This window comes from Prunus mume, linkage group LG1 (assembly GCF_029339155.1).
Source record: "Prunus mume cultivar Tortuosa linkage group LG1, ASM2933915v1, whole genome shotgun sequence".
Lineage (NCBI taxonomy): Eukaryota > Viridiplantae > Streptophyta > Magnoliopsida > Rosales > Rosaceae > Prunus > Prunus mume.
This window is the reverse complement of record NC_142698.1, coordinates 11,855,112-11,879,851: the sequence shown is the minus strand read 5'-3', so window position 1 is coordinate 11,879,851 and position 24,740 is coordinate 11,855,112. Positions and strand designations below refer to the sequence as shown.

At 36.0% G+C, this 24,740-nt stretch overlaps 4 protein-coding genes across 4 annotated transcripts; all 4 read left to right on the top strand.

Moving 5' to 3' along the window:
- Positions 1-1,850: 1,850 nt before the first annotated feature.
- LOC103337157 (E3 ubiquitin-protein ligase APD2-like) lies at positions 1,851-4,107 on the top strand. The gene is made up of 5 exons (XM_008240313.3): positions 1,851-2,180; positions 2,888-3,023; positions 3,111-3,186; positions 3,275-3,608; positions 3,701-4,107. Exons 2-5 carry the CDS (start codon positions 2,937-2,939, stop codon positions 3,783-3,785), a joined length of 582 nt encoding a protein of 193 aa, XP_008238535.1. The 5' UTR covers positions 1,851-2,180; positions 2,888-2,936; the 3' UTR covers positions 3,786-4,107.
- A 5,291-nt stretch (positions 4,108-9,398) lies between these two features.
- NRAMP3 (natural resistance-associated macrophage protein 3) lies at positions 9,399-12,971 on the top strand. Its single transcript, XM_008240303.2, has 4 exons — positions 9,399-10,133; positions 10,765-10,901; positions 11,062-11,714; positions 12,426-12,971. The coding sequence occupies exons 1-4, from the start codon at positions 9,607-9,609 to the stop codon at positions 12,630-12,632; spliced, it is 1,524 nt and encodes a 507-aa protein (XP_008238525.1). The 5' UTR covers positions 9,399-9,606; the 3' UTR covers positions 12,633-12,971.
- A 1,525-nt stretch (positions 12,972-14,496) lies between these two features.
- Positions 14,497-17,886, top strand: LOC103337138 (FRIGIDA-like protein 3). Its single transcript, XM_008240294.2, has 4 exons — positions 14,497-14,733; positions 15,665-16,727; positions 16,944-17,113; positions 17,205-17,886. Exons 2-4 carry the CDS (start codon positions 15,686-15,688, stop codon positions 17,712-17,714), a joined length of 1,722 nt encoding a protein of 573 aa, XP_008238516.1. The 5' UTR covers positions 14,497-14,733; positions 15,665-15,685; the 3' UTR covers positions 17,715-17,886.
- A 510-nt stretch (positions 17,887-18,396) lies between these two features.
- On the top strand, positions 18,397-23,139 carry LOC103337128 (uncharacterized). Its single transcript, XM_008240283.2, has 12 exons — positions 18,397-18,875; positions 19,008-19,128; positions 19,529-19,956; positions 20,068-20,224; positions 20,583-20,665; positions 20,870-20,966; positions 21,133-21,205; positions 21,323-21,529; positions 21,924-22,048; positions 22,227-22,328; positions 22,403-22,500; positions 22,824-23,139. The coding sequence occupies exons 1-12, from the start codon at positions 18,397-18,399 to the stop codon at positions 22,990-22,992; spliced, it is 2,139 nt and encodes a 712-aa protein (XP_008238505.2). The 3' UTR covers positions 22,993-23,139.
- The last annotated feature ends 1,601 nt before the right edge of the window (positions 23,140-24,740 follow it).

Below are 24,740 nucleotides of genomic sequence, written 5' to 3'. Positions count from 1 at the left end.
AATCACACTTTGTAGTTGTTAATTTCTATATTTTGCTTCAGTAATGCAACTAATGCAAAGTGTCTGATAAATCATCTATAGAAAAAGGGATCCTGCCTGCCCACCTGAAAAGATGGATCTAGTCAGCGTGTAAAATTTTAGTGCACGTAGCTTTTACTAATCTACCAATATTATAATACGTGTATATTTATAATTGATTCTAAATTCTTTATCAAAAGTAAAAATAAGTTCCAGCTAGAAAGCATACATATATCTGATATATTCCTCAATAATCCCAAGCCAATTATGGGGGCAGTTTTTTGGGGTAATCTGAATCGACTGCTTGATGAATTTGTTGTCAATCACTTTTGTGTACTTGATGAACAACATGCAGAAGAGAACACTGCCTTTAACAACAAAGCATGCAATGCATGCCAAAAGTAAGCCCGTCGTTGCCTCCCCACTGCTCAATGCATGCATGGGATATTGGGCCCGCACAGCCAAACAACAAATTCTACCTCTACTTGTCTATTCGATCTGTTGGGTTTTTGAACTTCATATGGCAGGGCCACCTGTACAAAATCCATGAAGGACAAAACCAGTGCAATTTGCTGTCGATTTAGTGATACTTTTGTCCTTTTGATTAGAATATGTCTCGAATTTGAATATTGAAAAGAAAATTAAAAGATGAATTAATATAGAGTGGTGATTTTTTCCAATCTAATTTTATCCACTTACATTTTATTTTATAACTAAAAAAAGGAGTGTAAGTGGATAAAATTGGAGTGGAGAAATTATTATCCTTAATATATTTACAATCATCAAATTAAGGGTCTGTTTGATAATTCATTTCAATTTTAGTTTTTTTTTTTTTTTTTAGTCTAAAGGAAAATGATAATATGAATCTGAATGGAAATGAAGATGAGATTGAGAGAGAGGATGAGAGGAAATGATGGGATGAAGTAGTAACAAAAGTAAAAACAATTTCAAATAGATTCATTTTTTAGCTGGTTTTCACTTTTATTACTCCTCCCTTTCATTATCTCCCCTCTCATCTTTCCTCTCAATCTCATCTTCACTCTCATTCTCACTTTTATTCTTCCTCTTTTTCTGTATACTCTAGTACAAAAAATGAAAACTAAAAACTAAAATAGAAATGATTATCAAACGAGCCCAAAGGGTTTTTCATTTCAATTCAATATATAATTATTGACCTAAACCATAATGTAATAAGATATAAATTTAAAAAAAAATTCAGTACTAGGATTTCAATTTCAAAATTTCTTTGCTTAGGGGGATTTTCTTGTTTTTTGTTGGGCTTCTGATTTGGGTTTGTACTTGGTGTTGGTTTTATTTTCTTAAGGCTTCATTGTTGCTTTATGGTTGGGCCTTCATTAAGTTTATTTATGTACTTGGGTCAGCCTTTTTTCTTCATATGATTGTCTTTGGGCTAAGTTTAATGAACCCAAAGAAAAAGAAAATAACAAAGCCAAAGTTTGACTTTACTCAAATGAACATTTGACAACCTGTCCAAATTTGCAAACAATTATTTTGATTTATTCTAATAATTTTTTTATTTCCAAACTGACCTACCATTACATTAACTGAAAGTAAATTAGTAAGGTCAAGCAGTTTCTACTTTCATCTCACTTTCAAGTTGGACCATGTTCCAAGCCCAAAATTGGAGTTTTGTGCTCACCTGCCTACCCAAAAACGGCCAACCTACCATTCAAGACACACAGAAAGTCTTGCATTTTCCCTTACCCGCCAGACTTTTTCAAAAGATGGTTAGTTAAGAAGATTCCCCAGATGAACAACTACCAGTCTATCTTTGATGTCCATCACACCTCAGTCAGTGTCTTTTCCAACCTGGCCTGGCTTCTACGGACAAACTTTCTGCTGCTCATGTTCAAAGCCATTCAAGTGAAGCCTTGTTAGCTTCTACCAAATTTTTTTGGTACAGGCTGTGTGCACATTATTCCCACACTGCTAATATATTCTTAAATGTACAAGTCTTTCATCTTATTAGCAAAAGTTGTCCACAGAGCAGCAACTTTTCTTCACATTTTGTCACTGAGATCTCTATGAAAACTGAGGAGATTGACATTCCCTTCTGAAATGTACTCAAAGTGCTCTGCGTTTCTCCATGGATCCTGCGAAAACCGGAGTTGAACTCGGGTCTATATTCAAGGCCTTTTGAGGTAATGCAGAAAGGCTTTTTATATATATCTATGAATTTTCCATTTTGCTCATGTTTTTTTCTTCTTTTTTTTGGGTTTAATTATATGAACATTTGATCCCATTGTGACTTGTCCCACCCATTACATGTTACTTAAACTAATTTTATAGGTTCATGAGCTTCTAACGTTGGTTGAGGCCTCAGATCTTAAAATTGTCTGTTACTTTATATTTAGGAACACACATACACATTGATGTATGTCATCACTGGCAGACCCAAAATTTTTTAACAAATGTGCAATATTGGCTAAGTATGAAAAATGGTTTTTTGGAATAATCATTTTCTCAAGATAATTTTTGGTGGCTTTTATTCCCTACACATCAAATAAGAAAACTTGATTTTATGGGATTTTAGTATGAAGTATATATTAACTTAATGAGTCATCATTTTTAGCCTAAATCATATTGTGCACTAAAACCGATTTTTCATATTTTGATTTGGTGGGAATTTGATTTTCTAGTATTTTTATTTGAATCCAAATAGGGGTACTTCCTTAAGACATTTACTTAAATGTTGAAAATGGAAATAAGGTAATCTGTACAGTAGTTGAGAAAAATGGCATTTTGAAGCACCTACATGATTTTTTCGGCGAAAGGAGGTGCAGCACCTCCTTGCGCCTTAATAGTTCCGCCCCTGCATGTCATTAAAATCTCTGTTTTCATACTGCAGGGGAAAAAATTATTATAACCACAGGAAGCATCATAGCAGAGCTGTAGGAATGTGTTCCATAATAGATGGACTGAAGCACCGGAAGCTTCAATCGATCAACTCTCAATCGTACAATTTAACGAGTACCACCTATGACGTAAGGCATCACATATGTTCATTTTCTTGATGTAATAGTATCTGCATAATGAACTTTTTTAACCAATCTTGATTTCTCCTTGTACAGTTACAGGATGATCAGGTGGAATGGTGCATTACGCTTACTTTTCTAGCCCGTTTGATTGCATACGTTGGAATTCTAAGTAAGATTTTGTCGAAAAATTAAAATTAAAATTTTTGTTAATAACTTATGCTACAAACTAATGCAGCTTCAACCATATATTAATGCAGCATTGCTTGTGATTGTTGCATACATGATATTGAAGTACATAAATGAGTATGATGGTGAGGAGGGCGGTATAGAGGATATAAGAGAAAGTACTGAAACAAGCACGTTACAACCCGGAAAGACGATGCCAGTAACATACGGGACATGTGACGAGTGGGATATAGAATCCGGAAATTGCAGCAACAGCAGTAGCAGTAATAGTAGCAATGGCCCAATTACAAGCTCCTCTGAGGACTTGTATGATGGGAAAATATGTGTGATCTGCTACACTGAGCAAAGGGATTGTTTTTTGGTTCCTTGTGGACATTGTGCTACCTGCTACGTCTGTGCACAGAGGTGTGTGTGTGCTTAGCCTAAAACATTAGAAACGTTTCAGAACATGTTGGTTTGTGTGAATTTTGTTATCTTACAGAGAATACATGTTGCAGGATTTTTTATGGGGAGAGCAAAATATGTCCAATATGCCGAAGATCCATTCGCAAAGTTAGAAAGTTATTTGCTGCACAGGACTAAACTCTACGTTACATGGATACTCCACTAAGCCCAAGTGTTGGAGTGTTGGACACTCGGATACTCCTCAAACACCCGTGTCCAACGGTCAACATGGTGTCCGTGCTAAATAGACTAAACCTCCTATTTTCCTCTTCTTCTTTTTTTTTTTTTTTTAATTACAGGTGACCAAACATTTTACTCTTGGAGAGAGAACTAATTACATGTCCCCTTTTTGTTGTAATTTTTAGATTTTTTTTCTGGACAAATTGAGGGATATGTCCCGTCCTTCGGACCGTAAATTAATTCAAATGACTGATGTATAATTTATATTTTCATTGCTTAATGCGATCAGTTTTCAGAAAAATAAAAAGACGACATCTTTTGGGCCTAAAGCCAGATTCACAATAAATTAGGCCCATTGTTTTATTTGCAATGGGCCTAAGTTGATCCTACCAATTTAAAGTCCAATGTTTATGAAGTTCCACAATTGATTGTACTGCGGATAACTCTAGACACATAAAAACTTATATGAAATATTTGATTAGTTTCATCTCACGATGAGAGAGATATAACGAATAAATCAATCCTCTCGACAGCTATAGCTACTTGTATTTTACTGTTAGCATAACTTGAAAGGCTAGTAAGAGGATATGTGTCACGTCCCTGGCAAAAAAGTGGAGAAGTGGAGCACAAAGCAATTATGAACAAAAACCAAAACATAAAGAACCAAAATGTAAAAGAAAAAATATCACAGTGAAGTTCTGAGAAAGGGATCTGAAGACATCATAGCATGTAACTGTGTTTAAGCAAAGTTGCAACTGGCAACCACTAGTCTCCACACAATCCACCTTTCCTTCGGCATTGAAGCCAAGCCATTGATTTGAAAGGGAAAGGGGCAAAAGGCTGCTGTTGGGTTCACGAAGTAAAAATGACAGATAGATGTGACAGAAGAATGTATATCTCCTCTCACCTTGTTGGGAACTTTTAGCCACTAGCCAATAGGCTAGGATGAAGAAGAAATATGTTATTCTGGGTGCATGCCTAGGTCATCTAAACATTTCGGGTCGGAAATGGGCCAACTTAAATCCATTAAATGAACGAGTTAAGGTCCGGCTCTATTTGATGTAAACTGAGGGATTTTCTATATTTTATGAAAGAAAAAAAAAATCAATGCTCTCAACTAATCTATATTTAAGAAAAACGTATATTAAGTCAATGCTCTCAACTAATCTATATAGATTCATAATTAGACAGATTTTGGTTAACAAACGTTGAATGAATACTAGATGATGAGATGACAAATGAGGTGGCAAGTGAGGTTGTTTCAACTAATCATGGAGTAATTATAAGGGCTTCTTAGATTTAAGTTCAAAATGATTAGTTGTCATTAGGCCAAGTCCTCGTCGTTTTGGTTTTAGATGCAAGACCTTTGATTTTTATTACTATTTTGTTGTTGTGTAGATTTCACCATTTGAGGTAAATAAAGAAACACATTGAAAATTCAAAATTTAATGCATCATTTTATTATAATTGAATTTTATAATTTAAAATTTGAATTATTTCCTTGTGAATATTTACCTAATATATGGATAAAATACAATGTAATTAATAAATGTAAAGACCCACATATTATACTAATCGATGAGACAAGCATCCACATGAAATTATGTGCTTATGCATAAGGTAAACACCCAAATATTGAAAATACAATATGTTTAATACTTATTAAGTTGATTCGTGGTGTTTAAGCATAGCAACAAATAAAAAACTTCAAAAAAACAAGATAAACAAGAGAACTATTGGTGACGTTTTTATGTACCTAATATATAGGTACACCATGAGCTAATGTGCTTTATATAATATATGTATATATATATAGGTATAATTTTCTAATCTACATGATTACTAGGTAAATATAAGATTAGTACCTAATTATAGGTAAATGTGAGATTATTTACATACTTACTAGGTAAATATAGCATTGTACTTGATTATTGGGGAAGTATGAGATAATATATAATTTACCTGACATATAGGTTTTTTTAAATTTTCCAATATATATTTTGCTTGATTTCTTCAATGAGTAATGCTACACTTACTACATATTTTTATCCCACATTTCTATACCACATGATGTGTCATGTCCATTTTATATGCCACATCAATTAAATCAATTAAGTGTATTTTAATTAAGGCAATTAGAAAAACAAATACTGGAATAAATCATAAAAGAAAAGAAAATATTAAATAATTTTAAGGGAGTTTCACTAAAACACCAAAAATGGGAGCTGAAATTATCCAAAATACTTTATAAACACACCCAAAACCCATCATTACACATACTCAAAACTTATTTATAAACACACCCAAAAAATATACAATTGTTAACTTTGGGATTGATTTTGGGTGTGTTTCTATGTTTAAATAGTGTTTGAGTTTTTTTTATAAATACATATCTAGGATTGGGTTTATTTATAAATTTGTATAATTTTAATTGATGTGGCTAACCACCTTTACTGCCACATAAGATGGTATAAAGATGTGGTATACAAATATGGTAAGAGTAACATTATTCTTCTTCAATTTACCTAATAAAGAGGTTGTAAAGAATAAGAAAGAAAGCCAACGATCTTTTTAGGTTAAAGAAGAAGATAAAAAAAGACAATATTACAAAAATGGATACAATTAAAAATCATGGATGCAATTAAAACAATAAAAAAAAAAGTAACGTAATTAATATACAAATATCATTATGGTCATAAGCACTTAATTTGTTAATTAATTATGGTCATAATAAATTCTTTTCTGTAATTATCACATAAATTACAGTTATCGATTCAAGGTATAAGGAGCAATACTGGAATAAAAAATAATTTAAAATAAGCACGATTATATCAAAAAATATTAAAAAAAAGAATGTAATCCTACGTGGCATAAAAGCCAATGACTTGTATCAAAGTCACTAATTCCGAGAATTAAAAAAAACTTCTCAATGAAAATTTGGATCTATATCAACTTTTTTATAATTATAATTTGGAAATGGATATGACTCGGTATTATAACTCATTTACTTGTTATAATATAAATAAATATTTAATGATATTATCTCATAAAATAAAAAATCTTAATCAATGCCGTCCACTTATATTATAACATAAGACAAGATATACCACGTTGGCATACTCATATTGATGACTATCTTCAATATTTTTGTGATGAATTATTTTGGCATCAAATATGGCATCTACTTATTTCTCAATAATTTGGACTTATAAATTTGAAATATGAGACTGACATTACCATAAGAAAATGAATGGCATGATATTTTTGGCATCAAGTGGAAGTGAATGCATTATTTTGGGGATTTTGGATGGCTGGGCCATGCACTGTCCATATCTCACCAAGCCAAAAAGAGAAACCAGTGACCTGCGCATCCATGTGCAGATAGATTTAGTAAACAGAGTACAGAAAACAGTAATAAAAAAAACCGTGGAGAATTTCGAAACTTTGGTGGTAGTTGGGTTTGTCGTGAAGGGGTCAGACGAAGCCGCACGGAAAGTCCCGTGCATCCACAAGCCCATCCACGACAAAATACTACAACACGCGTTCTCCACACACATGGCGCCATTACACGCACCCTTCCCACGCCCTCCCAACTCTCCAAATTACTTTAACAGCCTCCCCCCTCATAATTGATTCCCACGTGGTTATTCGCGTTTGTTTTTTTTACCATAAATTTATTCTTAAACTACTTTAATGTGCGAGTAGGGAAATTAAACTCAAGGCAAATATATTGTTATGGTCGACTCACTTAATTCATGGTATCTATAAAAATTCACCCTTTATCAACTAATTTTGTCAGAGATCCTATTCCGGTACATACATACTAAAAACTTCAATTTATTAAAAAAATTATGAACAATAACTTCTCAATATAATTATTTTAAGTAATTTTATGTAAAAGTACATATGAGTGCTTTGTCCAAAAATTATTTAAAATTACTAAAAATGATTATATGAAGAAGCATATTAGATATGCTTCTTCCTAAAAGTAGTTCTGCTTTATCTAGAATTATTCCTAAACGAGTTTATATCAACTATTTAGACACCAATTAACGTTCTATTTTTTTTTCCCAATACAATTGTAATTGAGAAAAGAGGTCGAACCTAAGTACTCGAGTGCAAAAATAAACACTATTAATCAACTAAGCTATAAGATCCTTGTATAGTTTCTTATTTGTTATGTTATGGACGCAAAAAGCAAATGAAACATTATTAGTCGTTGTTCAAAAGTTTTATTTTTTTAATAAAGTTGGTGTTCAAAAGTTAATACCGTACGTTAGTTTATCTAATATTATTACTTGTAATTTTTCTCAAAACAAATATTAATTGTAATTTCTTTTGGATAAGAGTCATAAGACGGACATGTCACTATTCTGCGGGGTCCACAAAGGGCTGTGTGGTATGTACAGTCACGCAGCTGTGTATTGGATTTGATGTGTTTCAACTTTAAACACGAAAGCTTCATTAAACGGCGAGGATGAATGATTTTATTGACGTGAAGTGGAGGTGAAGACAGATATTTTGTTTTAGTCTAGGGTAGGTGTCATTGTGTCGACATATGAGCCTTTTGGTCCACGACGAGGAGGAGTCTGATTTTCTTGCATTAATTATCTTCTCATAAAGAAAAAAATATGACATAATAGAAGGATGGGTATTGATTAAAATTTAATTTATAAACACAGCAAAGAAAAAAAAAGGCTATTACAATTCGATTAAAAATCAATTTTAAGATGCTGCAGTGTTTCAATGAAAAATGCTAGTTATCTTTCCTTTTACTTTTCTCTTCTTTGATTTTCTTATTCAGTTTATATGAATGTTTTGCTAGTTACCTAAATTTATATAAATACAAAATACGAATGTTTTGCTTGTAAAATGGATACAGATCTTTATATGTATGTGGAATAAATAAATTTATGAATGAAATACACACATAAATCTATATATTGAATACAAAATATTATATTTTGCTCTTGTAAATTGAATAAAATCTTTATACATGAGTGTAATGTGGAAAAATAGGTTTATATGGGAGTCATACATAAATCTATATATTGAATGTAATGTATTAACATTTTGTTTGTAGAATATTATATTAGTAAGGTCACGTGTATATTTTGTACATATGCTATAATATAAGTGAATATTTAGTGATACTATTTTATGTAGTTCACTCATATTATAACACGTATACAAGATATATCACGTGATCATATAATTCCTTATTTTTATGAGTGTGTGTGGAATGCACACGAAATACATGGATTTATATGTCATTCAAATATACATGGCACAAATCGAGTACAAAAGGAAAGAATGAGAGGTAATTAGCATTCCTTATGTTTCAGCTAGATTGTTCCACCACACGACGAAAACAATTTCACACAAGTTTTCTCGTGCCATCAATAAAGTATGCAGAATGAATTTAGAACATTACTTGGCAAGCTATGATTCGTCAACCAGAGAATAACGTCTGCTCTATATTTAGAAATCCCAAAACGCGACAAATTGAATAAAGCAACCATAACAGCAGTAACACTAAATAATTAAAATATCGAAAACAAAATTTACAATATTTAAAAAAAGAAAAAAAGAAGAAGAGAAAAGCAAAAGAAAAAGGAGGAGAGGGACCGGCAGTTTTCCGAGCTTCATCTCTCCCATTATCCCATGACGATAAAGTTGAAGAAGCAACCCAAAGCTTGAAAATCACACAGAGACCATCGTGCGAGCGCACAGAGACAATCCATACACTCACCGGCACGCAATTCCAGACCAATACACCATGCCTTCGCCTCACGACCACTCGCAGCCACTCTTAGTCGACTCAGAACAAGACCAGCCCGAGACGGCCTACGACTCGGCCGATAAGGTCCACGTGGTCGGGATTGACGAACCGGAAGACGACGACTTCAAGACGCCGCCGTTTTCATGGAAGAAGCTCTGGCTTTTCACCGGCCCTGGCTTCCTGATGAGCATCGCTTTCCTCGACCCTGGAAATTTGGAGGGCGATCTTCAGGCGGGTGCGATAGCTGGAAACTCGCTGCTGTGGATTCTCATGTGGGCCACGGCTATGGGGCTCTTGGTTCAGCTGTTGTCGGCTCGGCTCGGCGTGGCGACTGGGCGGCACTTGGCTGAGCTGTGTAGAGATGAGTACCCGACGTGGGCGAGAATGGTGCTTTGGGTGATGGCAGAGTTGGCTTTGATTGGGGCTGATATACAGGAGGTTATTGGGAGTGCGATTGCTATTAAGATTTTGAGTAATGGGGCTTTGCCGCTTTGGTCTGGGGTCGTCATAACCGCTTTGGATTGGTATTTGAACTCTACCCTTTTGTGTTTTTGGTTCGTCTTTCTTTGAATTTTCTCAGTTCTTGAAAATCTGAATTTGGGTTTTCCTTTTTGTTATGAATTTTGATTGTCTTCGGGTAAAGGTTTTTTTAATTTATAGCAAATTAAATTTAATGTGCAAGCAATTTCTGTGGCTTTTCTTTGATATGAGTATGTTTGATTCTTTCACAATTTTCAGAGGGCCTGTGGTTTCGGCTCTTTCTGTTGTTGTGTTAAAGTTTTGAAGTTCTTAGTCAGCCAGTTGACTTAGTTCAGTTTATAGAAAGATGTAGTGTTGTTTGAAACCAGGAATTTGAGAGTCTATTCAAAGTGAAGGATTGAATTCTGCTTGGTTGCCTGGAAAATCCAAGATTTAAAAATATTTCATTTCTGGAAAGTGAAGCTCATTTCAACCATGCCGAATAGATTTATTAGTTCTCGCTGACTAATTTTCAGTTTTTAAGGTTCAAAAGAATAAAGTTTCTGATAGTCCAAGCTTTTAGTTTCTTTCTTTTCCTGCATTGTCTTAGAACTGAACCAAATTTTTTTTCCTTGAACTTGCAACTATTTTAGAATTGATAACTCGAAAATAATTTAATTTGTTTCCTTGCTACAGTTTCATCTTTCTTTTTCTTGAAAATTATGGTGTGAGGAAGCTGGAAGCAGTGTTCGCGGTTCTGATTGCAACAATGGCACTGTCATTTGCATGGATGTTTGGGGAAGCTAAACCCAGTGGCATCGAACTTCTTATTGGTATTGGATTCTACTCCTCTATCTGTGATTTTTCTTATCAGTATATATATATATATATATATATATATATATATGTAGCAATAGGTGATTCAGGCCAAAAGGGTCGTGCTACTTTGCACCTCTTCATCTAATCTACTATTATGTGGATTCCTCTTTGTAGGTATTTTGGTTCCTAAACTTAGCTCCAGAACAATAAAGCAGGCTGTTGGAGTTGTTGGTTGCATAATTATGCCTCACAATGTATTCTTGCACTCAGCTCTTGTACAATCAAGGGAGATTGATCACAGCAAGCAAGGACGAGTTCAAGAAGCTCTCAATTACTATAGCATAGAGTCCACCATTGCTCTTGTTATCTCCTTCGCTATCAACCTATTTGTTACCACTGTGTTTGCCAAGGGGTTTTATGGTACAGACCTGGCAGACAGTATAGGCCTTGTAAATGCAGGGGAGTATCTTCAAGAGAAGTATGGGGGTGGGGTGTTCCCAATTTTGTACATCTGGGGTATTGGGTTGTTAGCAGCTGGCCAGAGTAGCACTATTACAGGTACCTATGCAGGGCAGTTCATTATGGGAGGTTTCTTAGACTTGAGATTGAAAAAATGGATGAGGGCTTTGATTACACGAAGCTGTGCAATCATCCCAACTATAATAGTTGCTCTTGTATTTGATACATCAGAGGACACATTAGATGTTTTGAATGAGTGGCTTAATGTGCTTCAGTCAATTCAGATCCCGTTTGCACTTATTCCCCTGCTTTTCTTGGTGTCAAAGGAGCAAATCATGGGAGTTTTTAAAATTGGCCCTGTTCTCAAGGTATGTTATTTCCTTTGTTCTGCATCTAGGCCATAAAGTCCATAATGGCATTTGCATTTCAAATTTTTGTATAGATTTTAACAATAATGCCCGGTGATTTTTCTGTCTATGCAAATCAGGTAGGTTTCCCTTTATACATAACTAGCAAACCGCAAAAATAAGTGCACTGCCCCAAGACTTGAGAATCTATTGCACTGATAGAATAATACGATAACTGTCGCCATAATCTAATTGTAAGATAAATCATGGTTGTGTGCTTCAGATTTGGTGATAGAACAGCATTTTTAGTGGACAAACGTTCAAGTGCTTCATTAATTATTCTGTAATACTTGGTTGAATGTTTTTCTTTCTCTCCCTTTACCGTTCCATGGGGTTGAGAAAAGAAAGAGTCTCACCTGCACTGAATTTAATAGTCTAGCTGAAAATAGAGTTTAGATTACTCGTTTCCCTTATGATTAACTTCATTAGTGATAGATCAAGAATCAAGGAATATTCCTTTGAGGTGAATGGTTGCTTGTTATCTTATTTCAATTTCTGATTACGCTGTGGCAGTTTTCAGTTCCTTTGTTAGATAAAAGCATCTCAAATTGATTATACCATGATGTACTCAAGCTGTTCTCCCTTTTCTTTGTTTTTTAAAATTGTTCATGAGTCAGAAATAAGCAAATTATGGTTGAATTGCTCACATCTTTTTCTTTATTGTCTATGAAGATTGTTGCGTGGCTTGTGGCTGCCCTGGTGATGGTGATCAATGGTTATCTTCTGCTGGACTTCTTCTCGTCTGAAGTGAATGGGGTGCTTGTTGGCTTCGTAGTGTGTGCTTTCACAGCTGGGTATCTAGGATTTATAGTTTACCTTGTTTTCCAGGGCATCGACTTTTCAAGTTGGTGCGGATCAAAGAGGTTGCAGATCCAGTGAACTGAGTAATCACCAATGCCAACTTCAGTTGCAAGACAGATCTTGCGGTACTTTGTGTAATTGCCACAACCTCAAGGGCCGTCGGGACTACATATACACACAACTTTTGCTGATAAGAAGCATAAGCTTAGTGTTTCTTCTGTATGATAGAACTTGTTTATTGCCTTCGTTGTATCCAGAGAACAGAGGAGGCTAGAAGGCAAACTGGTTATGCTACTGATACTTGTAGTAGCATAATGCTGTAGTTGTAACATTGTATCAAGTAAATCCTGGCAAAATGTTGGAATTAGCCTTCGACACTATGTACGGAAATTATTTATTCAAGGGTTTTTCAAGGGAGCTGATTTTTCATTGTCTCAATTTCCATGTAGATTGTTGCACCAAATAGTTACAACAAGGTATGCAACAACAAAAGAACTACCAAGCCACTAAACTAAGAGGAGAAAACAGCAAACAGATGAACACAACAAACCTAAGAGGAGGAAGCAAGCCTACGCAATGAGGGCTGCCAAGAGACATTTAGCCCAAGTGGTCACACGAATAATAATAAGATAAGACCAAACTCCTTCAAAGTAAGGGCAATTACTGATCGTAGGAGGCTGCCAACCTTTGATCCAGCTGGCAATAAAGGGTAGGTGGTTTGAAATGCAAGAGGGGAGAAATTAGCAAGAGTACTGGGAAAATTGAGAAGCCAACAACCTAAAAGCATCCACAATCATGTTCTTTATTTTTTAGTTAAAATTTAATTAAAAACACTAGAAAACTATTTTAGGAGCTTTTTATAAAATTTCAACTCCACCCATGCTTCCTAGTTTAGAAAATCATAAATGATTTATTTCTTTTTTTAGTTTAACATAAATGCTCCCTCTTCATATAAAATAATAATAAAAATTATTCAGCATTAAATAAATTCTTAAATTAGCATTACAATAAAGAAGAATTTAATTATAGAGAGTCACTAAGAGTTCTCTCTCTCTCTCTCTCTCCCCTCAGATTTAGGAGCTTCTAAAGGTCTCCCTGTTTTAGGAGTTGGATATGGAGCATGATTGGAGGTGGAGTTTTTCAATTCCTCCCTAAATGATGTAGTTTAGAGAGTCTATTGTGAATGCTCTAAGTCCTCCAAATTTTATTTATTTATTAATACAAGGGATAGTCTAAACTACAAGGAGATGGAGGTTTCTTATATACACACATTATCAAAGTGTCATTGAGGTTTGAACTAGCAACCGCTAGTCTACAAATTAAGGCCCTCTTTCACTAGGCTAGATCCCGTTGATTAAATCCTCCAAATTTTATAAGGAAGAATGTACCCCCAATTTGTAGCTCTAGGGGACCAAGCACTCTCCAGGGCTGCCCATCATAGATCCTGCTTTCCCATCCATCATTTGCTGCATAAATAAATATTTTCACAACATATTTTTATTTTATTTAGACAACTCTTATCCTCACTATAAAATGTTTTATTATTTTAAAGGGTGCACGATCACATTTTTTTTTTTTGGTGAAATGGGGGGGGAAAATCACAAACAAACAAAACAAATTAACCAACACAAATCAACCGGGGCCTAGACACCCCTAACAAATCATTCACCAAAGAAGTCCCAATCCAACTTGGAGCCTCACCAAAAACACAGATACCAAGATCTAAGTTATAACTCCAAGCAGCCACATTTTAGAGTGTAAGTAACAGCTCCTTTTATTTATTTTTAGTTTTAGTATTTATTCATTTTTGTTTTTGTCATGGACGAATTCAATTTGCTCATTAATGGTCAGTTCACTACCCGGATTTGACTGATGGGCCCGGCCCAACCCGACCCAAAATCAACTGTCAAGTTAAATTTGCGGTTATACGCGCCTGCATAAACAAACAGAGCCTTAGGGTTCGTTCTCTCTGTACACTGTTGCAAGAAAGAACAAATTAGCTCGAGCTTATGCCCAGCGATAAAACGTTTTCCAGAAATTACCGACTTTGCCTACGATTACATTTTCATGCTTACCCATTTCTCAAATTCAAACATTCGTATTAGGGTTTCCGTACATTTTTCTGCTTCTGTGCCTGTACTTTTTTAGGGTTTATATACATCTTTCTCTGCTTATCGAGGTACGCTACTACATCCCCTCTCTCGTTCTTTTTTTATTTTTTTATTCACTGCTTACCCATTTTGCATTGCTCTTGCGCATGAACTTCTTGTTGAGACCTAGGTTTGTGTTCTTTCTGAGACAAAAGAAAAACGAGTAATCAATAAGCTTGAGACAAAATTGGTTCTAATGGGTTATGGGTTTATATTTTATACCTTGGATTGAATGCAAAATGTGTTTTCTTTCAAATTTTATTTTGTTGAGCTTGGAATTGTGTATTCACTTTTTGTATTTTAATATAGGTTTGGATGCTATTTGAGTTCTGATTATAATACATGTGAAGTATAGTGGTATAGGAGATAGATGAATATTAGTAAATGTCCCTTGATGTGAACATATTGCAAACAGAAACATCTGTGTAATGGCATTGAGAAGAATGACAGATTCCAAAATGAGAAGAATGAATCATGAATAGAACAGTTTTGTTCTTTGGCTCGTCTAGTGTCCTTTTTGTTGTCTTTGTTTTCTGTTAGTCCATTTTTGTACTTCTTTCTGTTTTTAATGAAGGTACTGGTTTCTTATCAGAAAATGTGATATGTCAGTTAAGTCAAATGCATGCAATTTTAAATCCATTTAATAGGAAATTGTATACACTAATGTTATCACAAATCATTGTTATTTCTTGCTCAGCATTGAACGAAAGCATCATAAACTTTGAACATGAAGCATAAACTTTTTGCACATTCAAGTTTTTTAATTCAACATCGAGAAGAATTGAATAATTGATACAGTGACAGTTTTCCAAAGTTTACCCATACTTTTTTAATAATCCTAGAATCCTATCAAGGAATCTCTGTGGTTTTTAGCGTTAGAGCCATAGGTGAACAGTTCCATATCTATTGTTCTGCTAACGAGAGTTTACTTTCATGTTTCCATTGTGTCTCTTGAAACAGAAGCCTGCATTTGCAGTAACCATGGTTGATGCAGAGCAAGTTGTGGAAGGTGATGCATCAAGCTGTCTAATAGATCAGCTTGGTAAGGCATTACTGGAACTAAATGCTCACAAGGATACGTCTGAGGGCAGGGTTCAGTGGACAGAAATTGAAGAGTACTTCCACAACCTTGAAACAACACTGAAGAAGAGATTTGAAGAGCTTGAAGTCAAGGAGAAGAAATTTGAGGAGCAGGAAGCTGAAACCTGTGCTTTGCTTATGGAGAGAGAGGAAGCTGTTACTGCTAAGGAGCAAGACCTGTTGGATCGAGTGCAGGAGCTAAAAGATGCTGCAGTTGCTGCTATTGCAGAGGCACAAGCTATTCACCAGCCAACAACTTCAGAACCCGTGGAGGATGGGGATAACAAAAACAGCAAGGTAAGCAGCTCTCTCGGTGATACAAATTCACCAGAGGAGGAATTTCCTCATAAAACAGTTGATAATGCTGAGGGTGTGGCTCTTGAGGTTAAGCCACGCCCAGAGCTGACCCAATTTTGTGAGCAGATGGATGCAAAAGGGCTTCTGAGTTATGCCACTGAGAATCTTAAAAAACTAAGCGTTATTCGTGAGGAACTTTCTCTTGCACTAGAAAGTGCAGGTGAGCCAGCACGTTTAGTGCTGGATTCACTGGAGGGGTTTTACCCTCCTGATGAGACTAACCAACCAGAGGGTAAGAAGGATGCTGCCCTTCAGGGCATGCGCAGATCCTGTCTCATGTTTATGGAAGCCATGGCCACCTTATTGGCAAAGGCTGACCCAGGTGCTGATCACCTTTTGAACCCTGAGACCAAGCAGCAAGCCAAAGCAATTGCTGATGAGTGGAAGCCTAAGTTGGCTAGTGCAGGCATTGATGCTGCCAATGGAAATTCATTGGAAGCAGAGGCATTCTTGCAGCTCCTCGCAACTTTTAGTATTGCTTCAGAGTTTGATGAAGAAGAACTCTGCAAGCTTGTTCTTGCAGTTGCTCACCGCAGGCAGACACCTGAGCTCTGCCGCTCCCTTGGGTTAACACACAAAATGCCAGGTTGGTCATCTTTTAACTAACTGACCTGATGCGGTCTGGAGGCTAAGTCTTTGTTTCCATAAGATGTCCTATCGGCCTTGGTAGTAAATTATGTTAGCTGAGAAGTAGAGGCAGGTGCAACATTCATTTTGCTACGTAATGATAATTCTTTTCTGGTAAGATGGGTTATTCGAATTTTGGATGCAGATTTTTCTGAAACTCCATAGTCTCTTGCAGGTCTTGTTGAATCAATGGTCAGAAGTGGGAAACAAATTGATGCTGTTCGTTTTATTCATGTCTTCCAGCTTACTGAAAGTTATCCCCTTGTGCCACTTCTGAAGACGTACTTGAAAGACTTGAGGAGAAATTCCCAAGGCGACAACACGGGAGATGCTACTGGTGCACAGGTATATTTTAGTCGACCACAGACTCAAAGCTTGTCAATAGAAATATTTTTCTGATGATCTCTTTTTGTTGGTGTTCAAAAAAAAAATGTAGGACGATGTTAATGCAAAAGAACTTACTGCACTGAAGGCTGTAATAAGATGCGTTCAAGAGTACAAGCTTGAAGAGGACTACCCCCTTGATCCACTGCATAAGAGGGTGGTTCAACTAGAGAGATCCAAAGCTGATAAGAAGAGAACTGGTGAATTTGGTAAACGCCAACAAGTAAAGAAGCAGAAAGGCAGTGGAAGATGGCGTGGATACCGTGGCCCTGGTGCTGCTGCTGCCCCTGCCCCCGCTGCTGGTAGGCATGTGCAACCAGTTTTTGGTGAGAGGGCAGCATATGCTGGGATATCGGAGAGGTATGCTCTTGCGGGTCCACGTGCCTATGATTACCAAGTTCCCAGCCAGCCTGCATATGCTTCACAAGCTAATGATCAAAGGTTATATTACTATCCTTCCCAAGATGACAGAGTTCCACCAGCATCTTATAATGCTACTCCTCCTAATTATGGCAGTTACGCCGGTAGTGGGTTGCCTTCGCAACACCAGCCGTACATGTAATCTACGTATGCAAGTATTGTAGAATAGTAAGCCAGCGTATGGCAGAAGGCAGGACAAACACATCGGATAACCATTTTGCTTCTCCTATGTAGGCTTGTATTTTGATATGCCTTGCACAGATGGTACTTTGCTCTTCTGAATCTTAATCAACAAAAATATTTTGTTTAGCTGACATCGGCTCATGATAAACTTGTGAGAAATGAATTTGTTGAAAGAGACGCTTTGCTCACTCCATAGCAGATAACTGTAATTTGTTGGATGGGATGGGAGGGGAACCATGAGCGAACAAATGTTTCTTTGAAAGCACAATTTTGTTAATGACCTCTTTTTTGTTTAATTCAAAGGAGATTAGGAGATGGGGATTCGAAAAGAAGACCTCATATGAATGGGTAATTGTTCTTAGTTAATTGAGTTACAAGCCCCTTTTACTTTGTTAATTACCTTTGATTATTGATTAAACATGATTAATTAGGTTTATTGTGTGATTAATTTTGAATCAAGTTTTATCTTTTCCATATTAATTTTTCTTGATAGATTGAAAACCAAGTAACCCAACACCTACTTCGGTTGTAGCGTCTAATTCAAACAGGAAAACAAAATAGGGATAAATTAAAATTAAAGTATTTTTTTTTAAAATAAAAATAAAAATAAAAATTATACATCTTATTTTTGTTTCTTTCTGATGAGAGCAATCTGGTCAGAAACTGAAAAACGAATTTCGTTGTGCACGCTGACTTCCCTCTCTTCTCAAAAGCGCTGGGAAAAACTCTGTCCTTGTCATCATCATCGTCTTCTTCTTCTTCTTCTCTATGTGAAAAAGGCTCATTTCCCGATCTGGCATCATTTGCACCATTCGACATCTCTCAGCTGCAACTCAATGGCAGCGACACCAAGTCACCTCATCTCAACCTCCATCTCCATCTCCATCATCCTCCTCATCTTCTCATCGCTGATGGAGTTTTTGGTTCTGGCCTCAGCCAATCCCACCAGCCCTGCGCTTCTTCTCCATTCACTCCCCGCCATGGTCTTACCTCTCTACCTCTCCACCCCTAATTCTTCGTCTAGGACTTCTTCCAATCCTCGTCGACTCCTCCAGAGATCCGAGTCCCTCAACCGCCCCAACGCCCGCATGAGACTCTACGACGATCTCCTCCGCAATGGGTACGTACCGCAAAACACCTTACATTCTTCTCTGTTTATTATTATTATCATTATTGTTATTCTCAGTTATTCGGGTTGAGTTTGAGATTGGTATTTGGATTGGCATTGAAATTGTGTGGTGGCGGGTGAAAGGTACTATACGACGCGGCTTTGGATCGGAACGCCTCCTCAGAGATTTGCGCTTATTGTGGATACTGGGAGCACTGTCACCTATGTGCCTTGCGCTTCTTGCGAAATGTGTGGCAGACACCAGGTCAGTTCTGCATCAACACATTCATCCGCTACATTTACTCTACACTCTGATCAAACAATTGTATTAACTATGGGATATGTTAATATAAGTTTTTCTCTTGATATCGAAACCATTTGTTGCGGGTTGCATTTGAGGTTAGGATCAGGTCTCCTTGCTTACAAGAAGAAATCTAGCCAAACATGTTCCAATCACATGAAAAAGTATAAACCGGGGAAATTTCGGGGGAAGGGGGGTTGGTCATGATCACTCTTCTAACCCAAAAAGATCTTAACAACCTTGAAGTTGATTATTTCTCTTTACTACCAAACCTCTACTGAATATTTAGTTCTCTATGCAGACTTAACATAATAGATTTTGGGGGTTAAACAATATTAGTGTTTTATTTTCCACTTTTCATCAGGACCCCAAGTTCGATCCGGAAGAATCGAGCACCTACAAAGCTGTCAAGTGCAACATAGATTGCAATTGTGACAGTGACAAGGTGAATTGTATTTATGAGAGACAGTATGCCGAAATGAGTACCAGCAGTGGTGTGCTTGGTGAGGATCTTGTATCATTCGGCAATCAAAGTGAACTTGCACCTCAACGTGCAGTTTTCGGTTGTGAAAATCTTGAAACTGGAGACCTCTACAGCCAGCATGCGGATGGCATAATGGGATTGGGCCGTGGTGATCTAAGTGTGGTGGATCAACTTGTTGATAAAGGTGTAATAAGTGATTCTTTCTCGTTATGTTATGGTGGAATGGACATTGGTGGAGGTTCAATGGTTCTTGGTGGTTTCACTACCCCATCAGACATGGTCTTCACCCATTCGAACCCTGTACGAAGGTGTGTGGTTTAGAAAACTTTATCTCCTACATATACTGCAACATGTCCAATTTCCTAGAAAATACAATCAATACATCTCACACATTTACTCTAGTTTCGGGATGGAAACAGTCCATATTACAATCTTGATTTGAAGGAGATACATATTGCGGGAAAGCGATTGTCTTTGAATCCAAGTGTCTTTGATGGAAAACATGGAACAGTCCTGGACAGTGGCACAACATATGCTTACCTACCAGAAGCAGCATTTCTAGCATTTAAGGATGGCGTAAGATTCTCTTCTGCCCTTGTTGATTACTTAAGATTAAATATTGTCTTAATTTTGTACAAGACCATATAATAAAATATTCTTGCTTGTCCTCAACCTTTTCATTCTATTAGATGATATCTTGCAGTTCTTTCTGAATGATAGTTATTAAAAGTCTCATTTGAAATTGATGAGCATGTGGTCGACTAGAATTGACAAAGCGGACAAGCAATAATCTGTAATGAAATTTGGTATTAATCCATGACTAGCTGTTCATAGAACTTTAGTTATGTATTATTTCATTGAATGGGCGATCACAGTACCACCAATGTCTTAACTTCTTTTTCCCCTTTTTCCTTATCCTTATATGTGATTGCAGATCATGAAGGAGCTTAGTTCCCTCAAGCAGATCCGTGGCCCTGATCCAAACTATAATGATATTTGCTTCTCAACTGATGAAAGGTATCACATGTAGAAAACTAAGAGCTTATTTTGTTATACAGATAAGTTATTGCCTATTCTGGTGCAAACTAGATTATAAGAAAGCCCATCGAGGTCGCAATTGCAATTTTTTACACTAAATTTTTTGATTTGTTCAAATACATGAATAAGTTGTGAATAAGGTCACAAGCTGTTTTTAATAGTTTTATAACAATTTTGATTCAGTGAGGTCTCCCACCCGTCAGACACCTTTCCAACAGTTGACATGGTATTTGGCAGTGGAAAAAAGTTGACATTATCTCCTGAAAATTACTTGTTCCGGGTAAGTGTTGAAATTTAAGCTTGCCCCTTCCCTTCTTCCTCAAAACACTTGTTTCTAAACCACATAAATTGTAATTTTTATTATGCAACTTTATGACTTTTCCATTGGTTATTTGATGTCGCTAATTGAATTCTTCTACTTTATTGTAACATCATCAATTATAAAGCATTCAAAGGTCCGTGGTGCTTACTGCCTTGGGGTTTTCCAAAATGGAAAGGATCCAACTACTCTTTTAGGAGGTAAATGCTTTACAAATGGTCCAGAATTCTCTATCTTACTTTTGTGAATTATCAAATTTATCCCATTAACTTTATGCAGCACTCTCAATTAATCTTGTTATGCCATGTTTATGATAGGAATTGTTGTCCGCAATACTCTTGTAACATATGACCGTGAGAATTCCAAAATTGGTTTCTGGAAAACTAATTGTTCGGAGTTGTGGGAAAGACTTCACGAATCTGTTTCGCCGCCAGCAATGCCTCCTGCTTCTGGTGACAAGAATTCAACTCCAGGAGTGATGCCTACACTAGCTCCAACTGGAGCGCCGCCTTATGTACTTCCAGGTAGTATTCCAAGTCTTTCTTTTCACTGGCATGGATGCCTCATTTTTTACTTGTCCTTAAAATTATTTCTGTTATATCATATTCATCTTACAGTTGTGTAGGTTTACTTATCCAATTACTCAAATGTAAAAATGGAGATAAATCTGAGGCAAACAGGGGAAAGTGAAAATAACATATTTGGGAACTCTCTTCTCTTCTTAAGTTTAATTTTTGAACTTTTCTGTTATCATTTCTTATTATTTTTTATGTCAACACAAGTGTAGATTTTTAATAAGAGAAATGTGATTTTATGCTGCACTCTTTTTTGAAAAGACAGACTTATTGCAATCCCCCAATTTTTATTTTTGTTTTAAAGACAAATGAATTACAATGTCTCGTTAACCTTGATGGACAGGGGAACTCCAAATTGGAAAAATAACATTTGATATGTCATTGAACATAAGCTACTCTGATCTGAAGCCCCACATTACAGAACTAGCTGAATTCATAGCTCAGGAATTAGAAGTTAATACATCACAGGTCAGGAAGAAACCACATGTGCTTATTTGATTGATATTTACTTTATATTTTCTCACTGATAGTTCAATACTGTCATACTGACAAATAAATGGATAGATATCCTCTGTTGATAATCAAGTTTTATGACTTTTAAGTGCATCTTCAGCTTAGGGTGCCAAATTTGAATGGATTATTTCAGGTTCATATGTTGAAATTTGCTGCTGATAGAAATGATTCCCTCATTAGTTGGGCTGTATTTCCAGCAGACTCTACTGACAGCATTTCCAATACAACTGCAGCGGTAAGTTTGTGCTTTTGAATTGCAATTAGTGTTTGTGCCGACGTTCATAAGTGTTTGTTTGCTTGATCCCACAGGTTATAGTTGCCAGGCTCGCTGAACATCGCTTGCAGTTTCCTGTTATGTTTGGAAGTTATGAGTTGCTTGGATGGAGAGTTGAGCCTAAGGAAGAACGGTAGTTTATATTTACATATCTTTCTTATGTCCTTCCCCCTTTTATACTAGAATATAATGGAATCGAGAAAAATCTCCTATACGAGTGTTGGCATATAGATAATGATTTTAATGAATAAGCTTAGCTATCTTGCTGTTTAAGAGTTAGGCTGCAATGCCTACATCCAACAAAGAATAATATGTAACAATAAGATGCATGCCATCTATGTTGGTGCATGACTGGAGGTCCAAATTCCCTGTTGATGCATTCAGAGTAGTTCAATAGAGATCACAGTATCATACATAGCAATTTTCGTAATATTTTGTTATTCTGAAATTGTGCAGGTCATGGTGGCAGCGCAGTTATGTGGTGGTTTTATCCATTTTAGGAATTCTAGTGATTGCATTATCAGTTGTTGGATTGTGGTTTCTTTTGAGACACCGACAACGGACAGTCAATCCATACAAGCCTGTCAATGCTGCTGTTCCAGAGCAAGAACTCCAGCCTCTCTGAAAATTTTGTGGCTGTCTTTGCTTGTGGTTGACGGCATGGCATGGCATGTCTGCCATTTGCATTTTGATTCACATGATTAGTTACCAACCAAATTCTGTAATCACAATTACTCAGTTGATCAAGACTCTTGCTCCTTAGGTTGAAGAATCATTCTTTGCAATGCCCATGAAAGGATGCGATAAATTCAGATAGTATAGAGAGAGAGAGAGAGAGAGAGAGATATATATATATATATATATATAGGTAGAACTACTCACACTTTGGTTCTGTAGACATCATTCAATTTGTATGTGAATATTTGTAACACACAAGTGAATCAAAAGTTTTCCCAATAAAAGGCTTCTTCTCAATCTCTTGTTTTTTGAATTATTATTATTATTGTTTTCCTGTTTTATACAGGTCATGTGACACCATGGACAATGATTTTTATTTCACAACCGAATGCAAATCGACTTGCCTCATGTTGAGAAATAATGCATTTACATAAATAAAAAATGATTTATAAAACAATGTGAAATCATCTAATTGTGATAAAACATAAATGATCATATGTTATTTACGAGTAATTATAACGTGGTAATAAAGTACGCATGTGGTATAACTTGTCCACATACTATAATATAAGTGAAAATTTATTAATATTATACCCTAAAAGTGAATGTGAATATACCCTAACACAGAATAGTTAATCTGTTAATCTAACGGCCGTAACTATGTTGACATGCATTGTGAATTTGCACTGCAAAAGTGTCCGATGAACAGGGTTCATATTGATGATAATGACTGAAATAATAAATGATGATGTCTAGTCTACACACACACATATTATATATATATACTAGTTAATGGCCTAATATGAATGATTATATGAGTCGTTGGAAAGAGTCCTCGCAAACAAGTTGGAAGCAGTTTCTGGGAAATAAAATAGAAGCTTCAAAGTTGACATTTTGGGGCGGTCCCTAACTTTCTCTATCTTGTTGGAGTGGAGGGAAGAATCTTCTTCTTCTGGTCAAATGAATTTTTTTGCGACATAAAAGTCCAAATGGCCATTTTTGTATGAAATGCCTGGCCACTGGCCGCAGGGTGCCATTCATAAAAAGTTAAAACACGAATATTTCTTTCTTCTCTCTCTCTCTCTCTCTCTCATCCAGTTCTAGAAATCATTGCTACCTTCTTCTGCGCAGGAATTCGTATTGCATCGTATTCTTCTTAATAATTTTTCGCCTTTGCTTTATTTTCACACTTTTCTAAAATTACTAGCATCAATTATTTCTTAATTTAATCTTTACAATATTGGAAGAAAATCCCCCACTTGCTGATAAATAATAATATATATAAAAAGAAAAATTGAGATATTCTGGTAGCAAATGGAATAGAATTACTACTGAGTTGTCAGTTTTCAATCATTTTGGTCTTGTCTACCTTTTATTTTAATTTCGGTTCCTCTAGCCTTTTCTTTTCCATCTCGTATTTCAAAGCATATTATTGTCAACTTGGTTGCTATAAAAGTGACATTGCCATGAAACTCTGGAAGAAAACGTATTTCAAAATAAGCATAAATTGTATCTGTTCTGTACTAGGAAACCAAGATAATTAAGCATGACAAGAAAAATGATCGTGAGAGGGTGTATGTATCTATGGACGCAGGCTACCATTTAGGGATATATTTGGCATTTTGTTTTTGTAGAAAAAAAGTATTTTCCATTTCTTCAATTTTTTTTTTTGTGTGCCAATGAAGGTATTTCCAT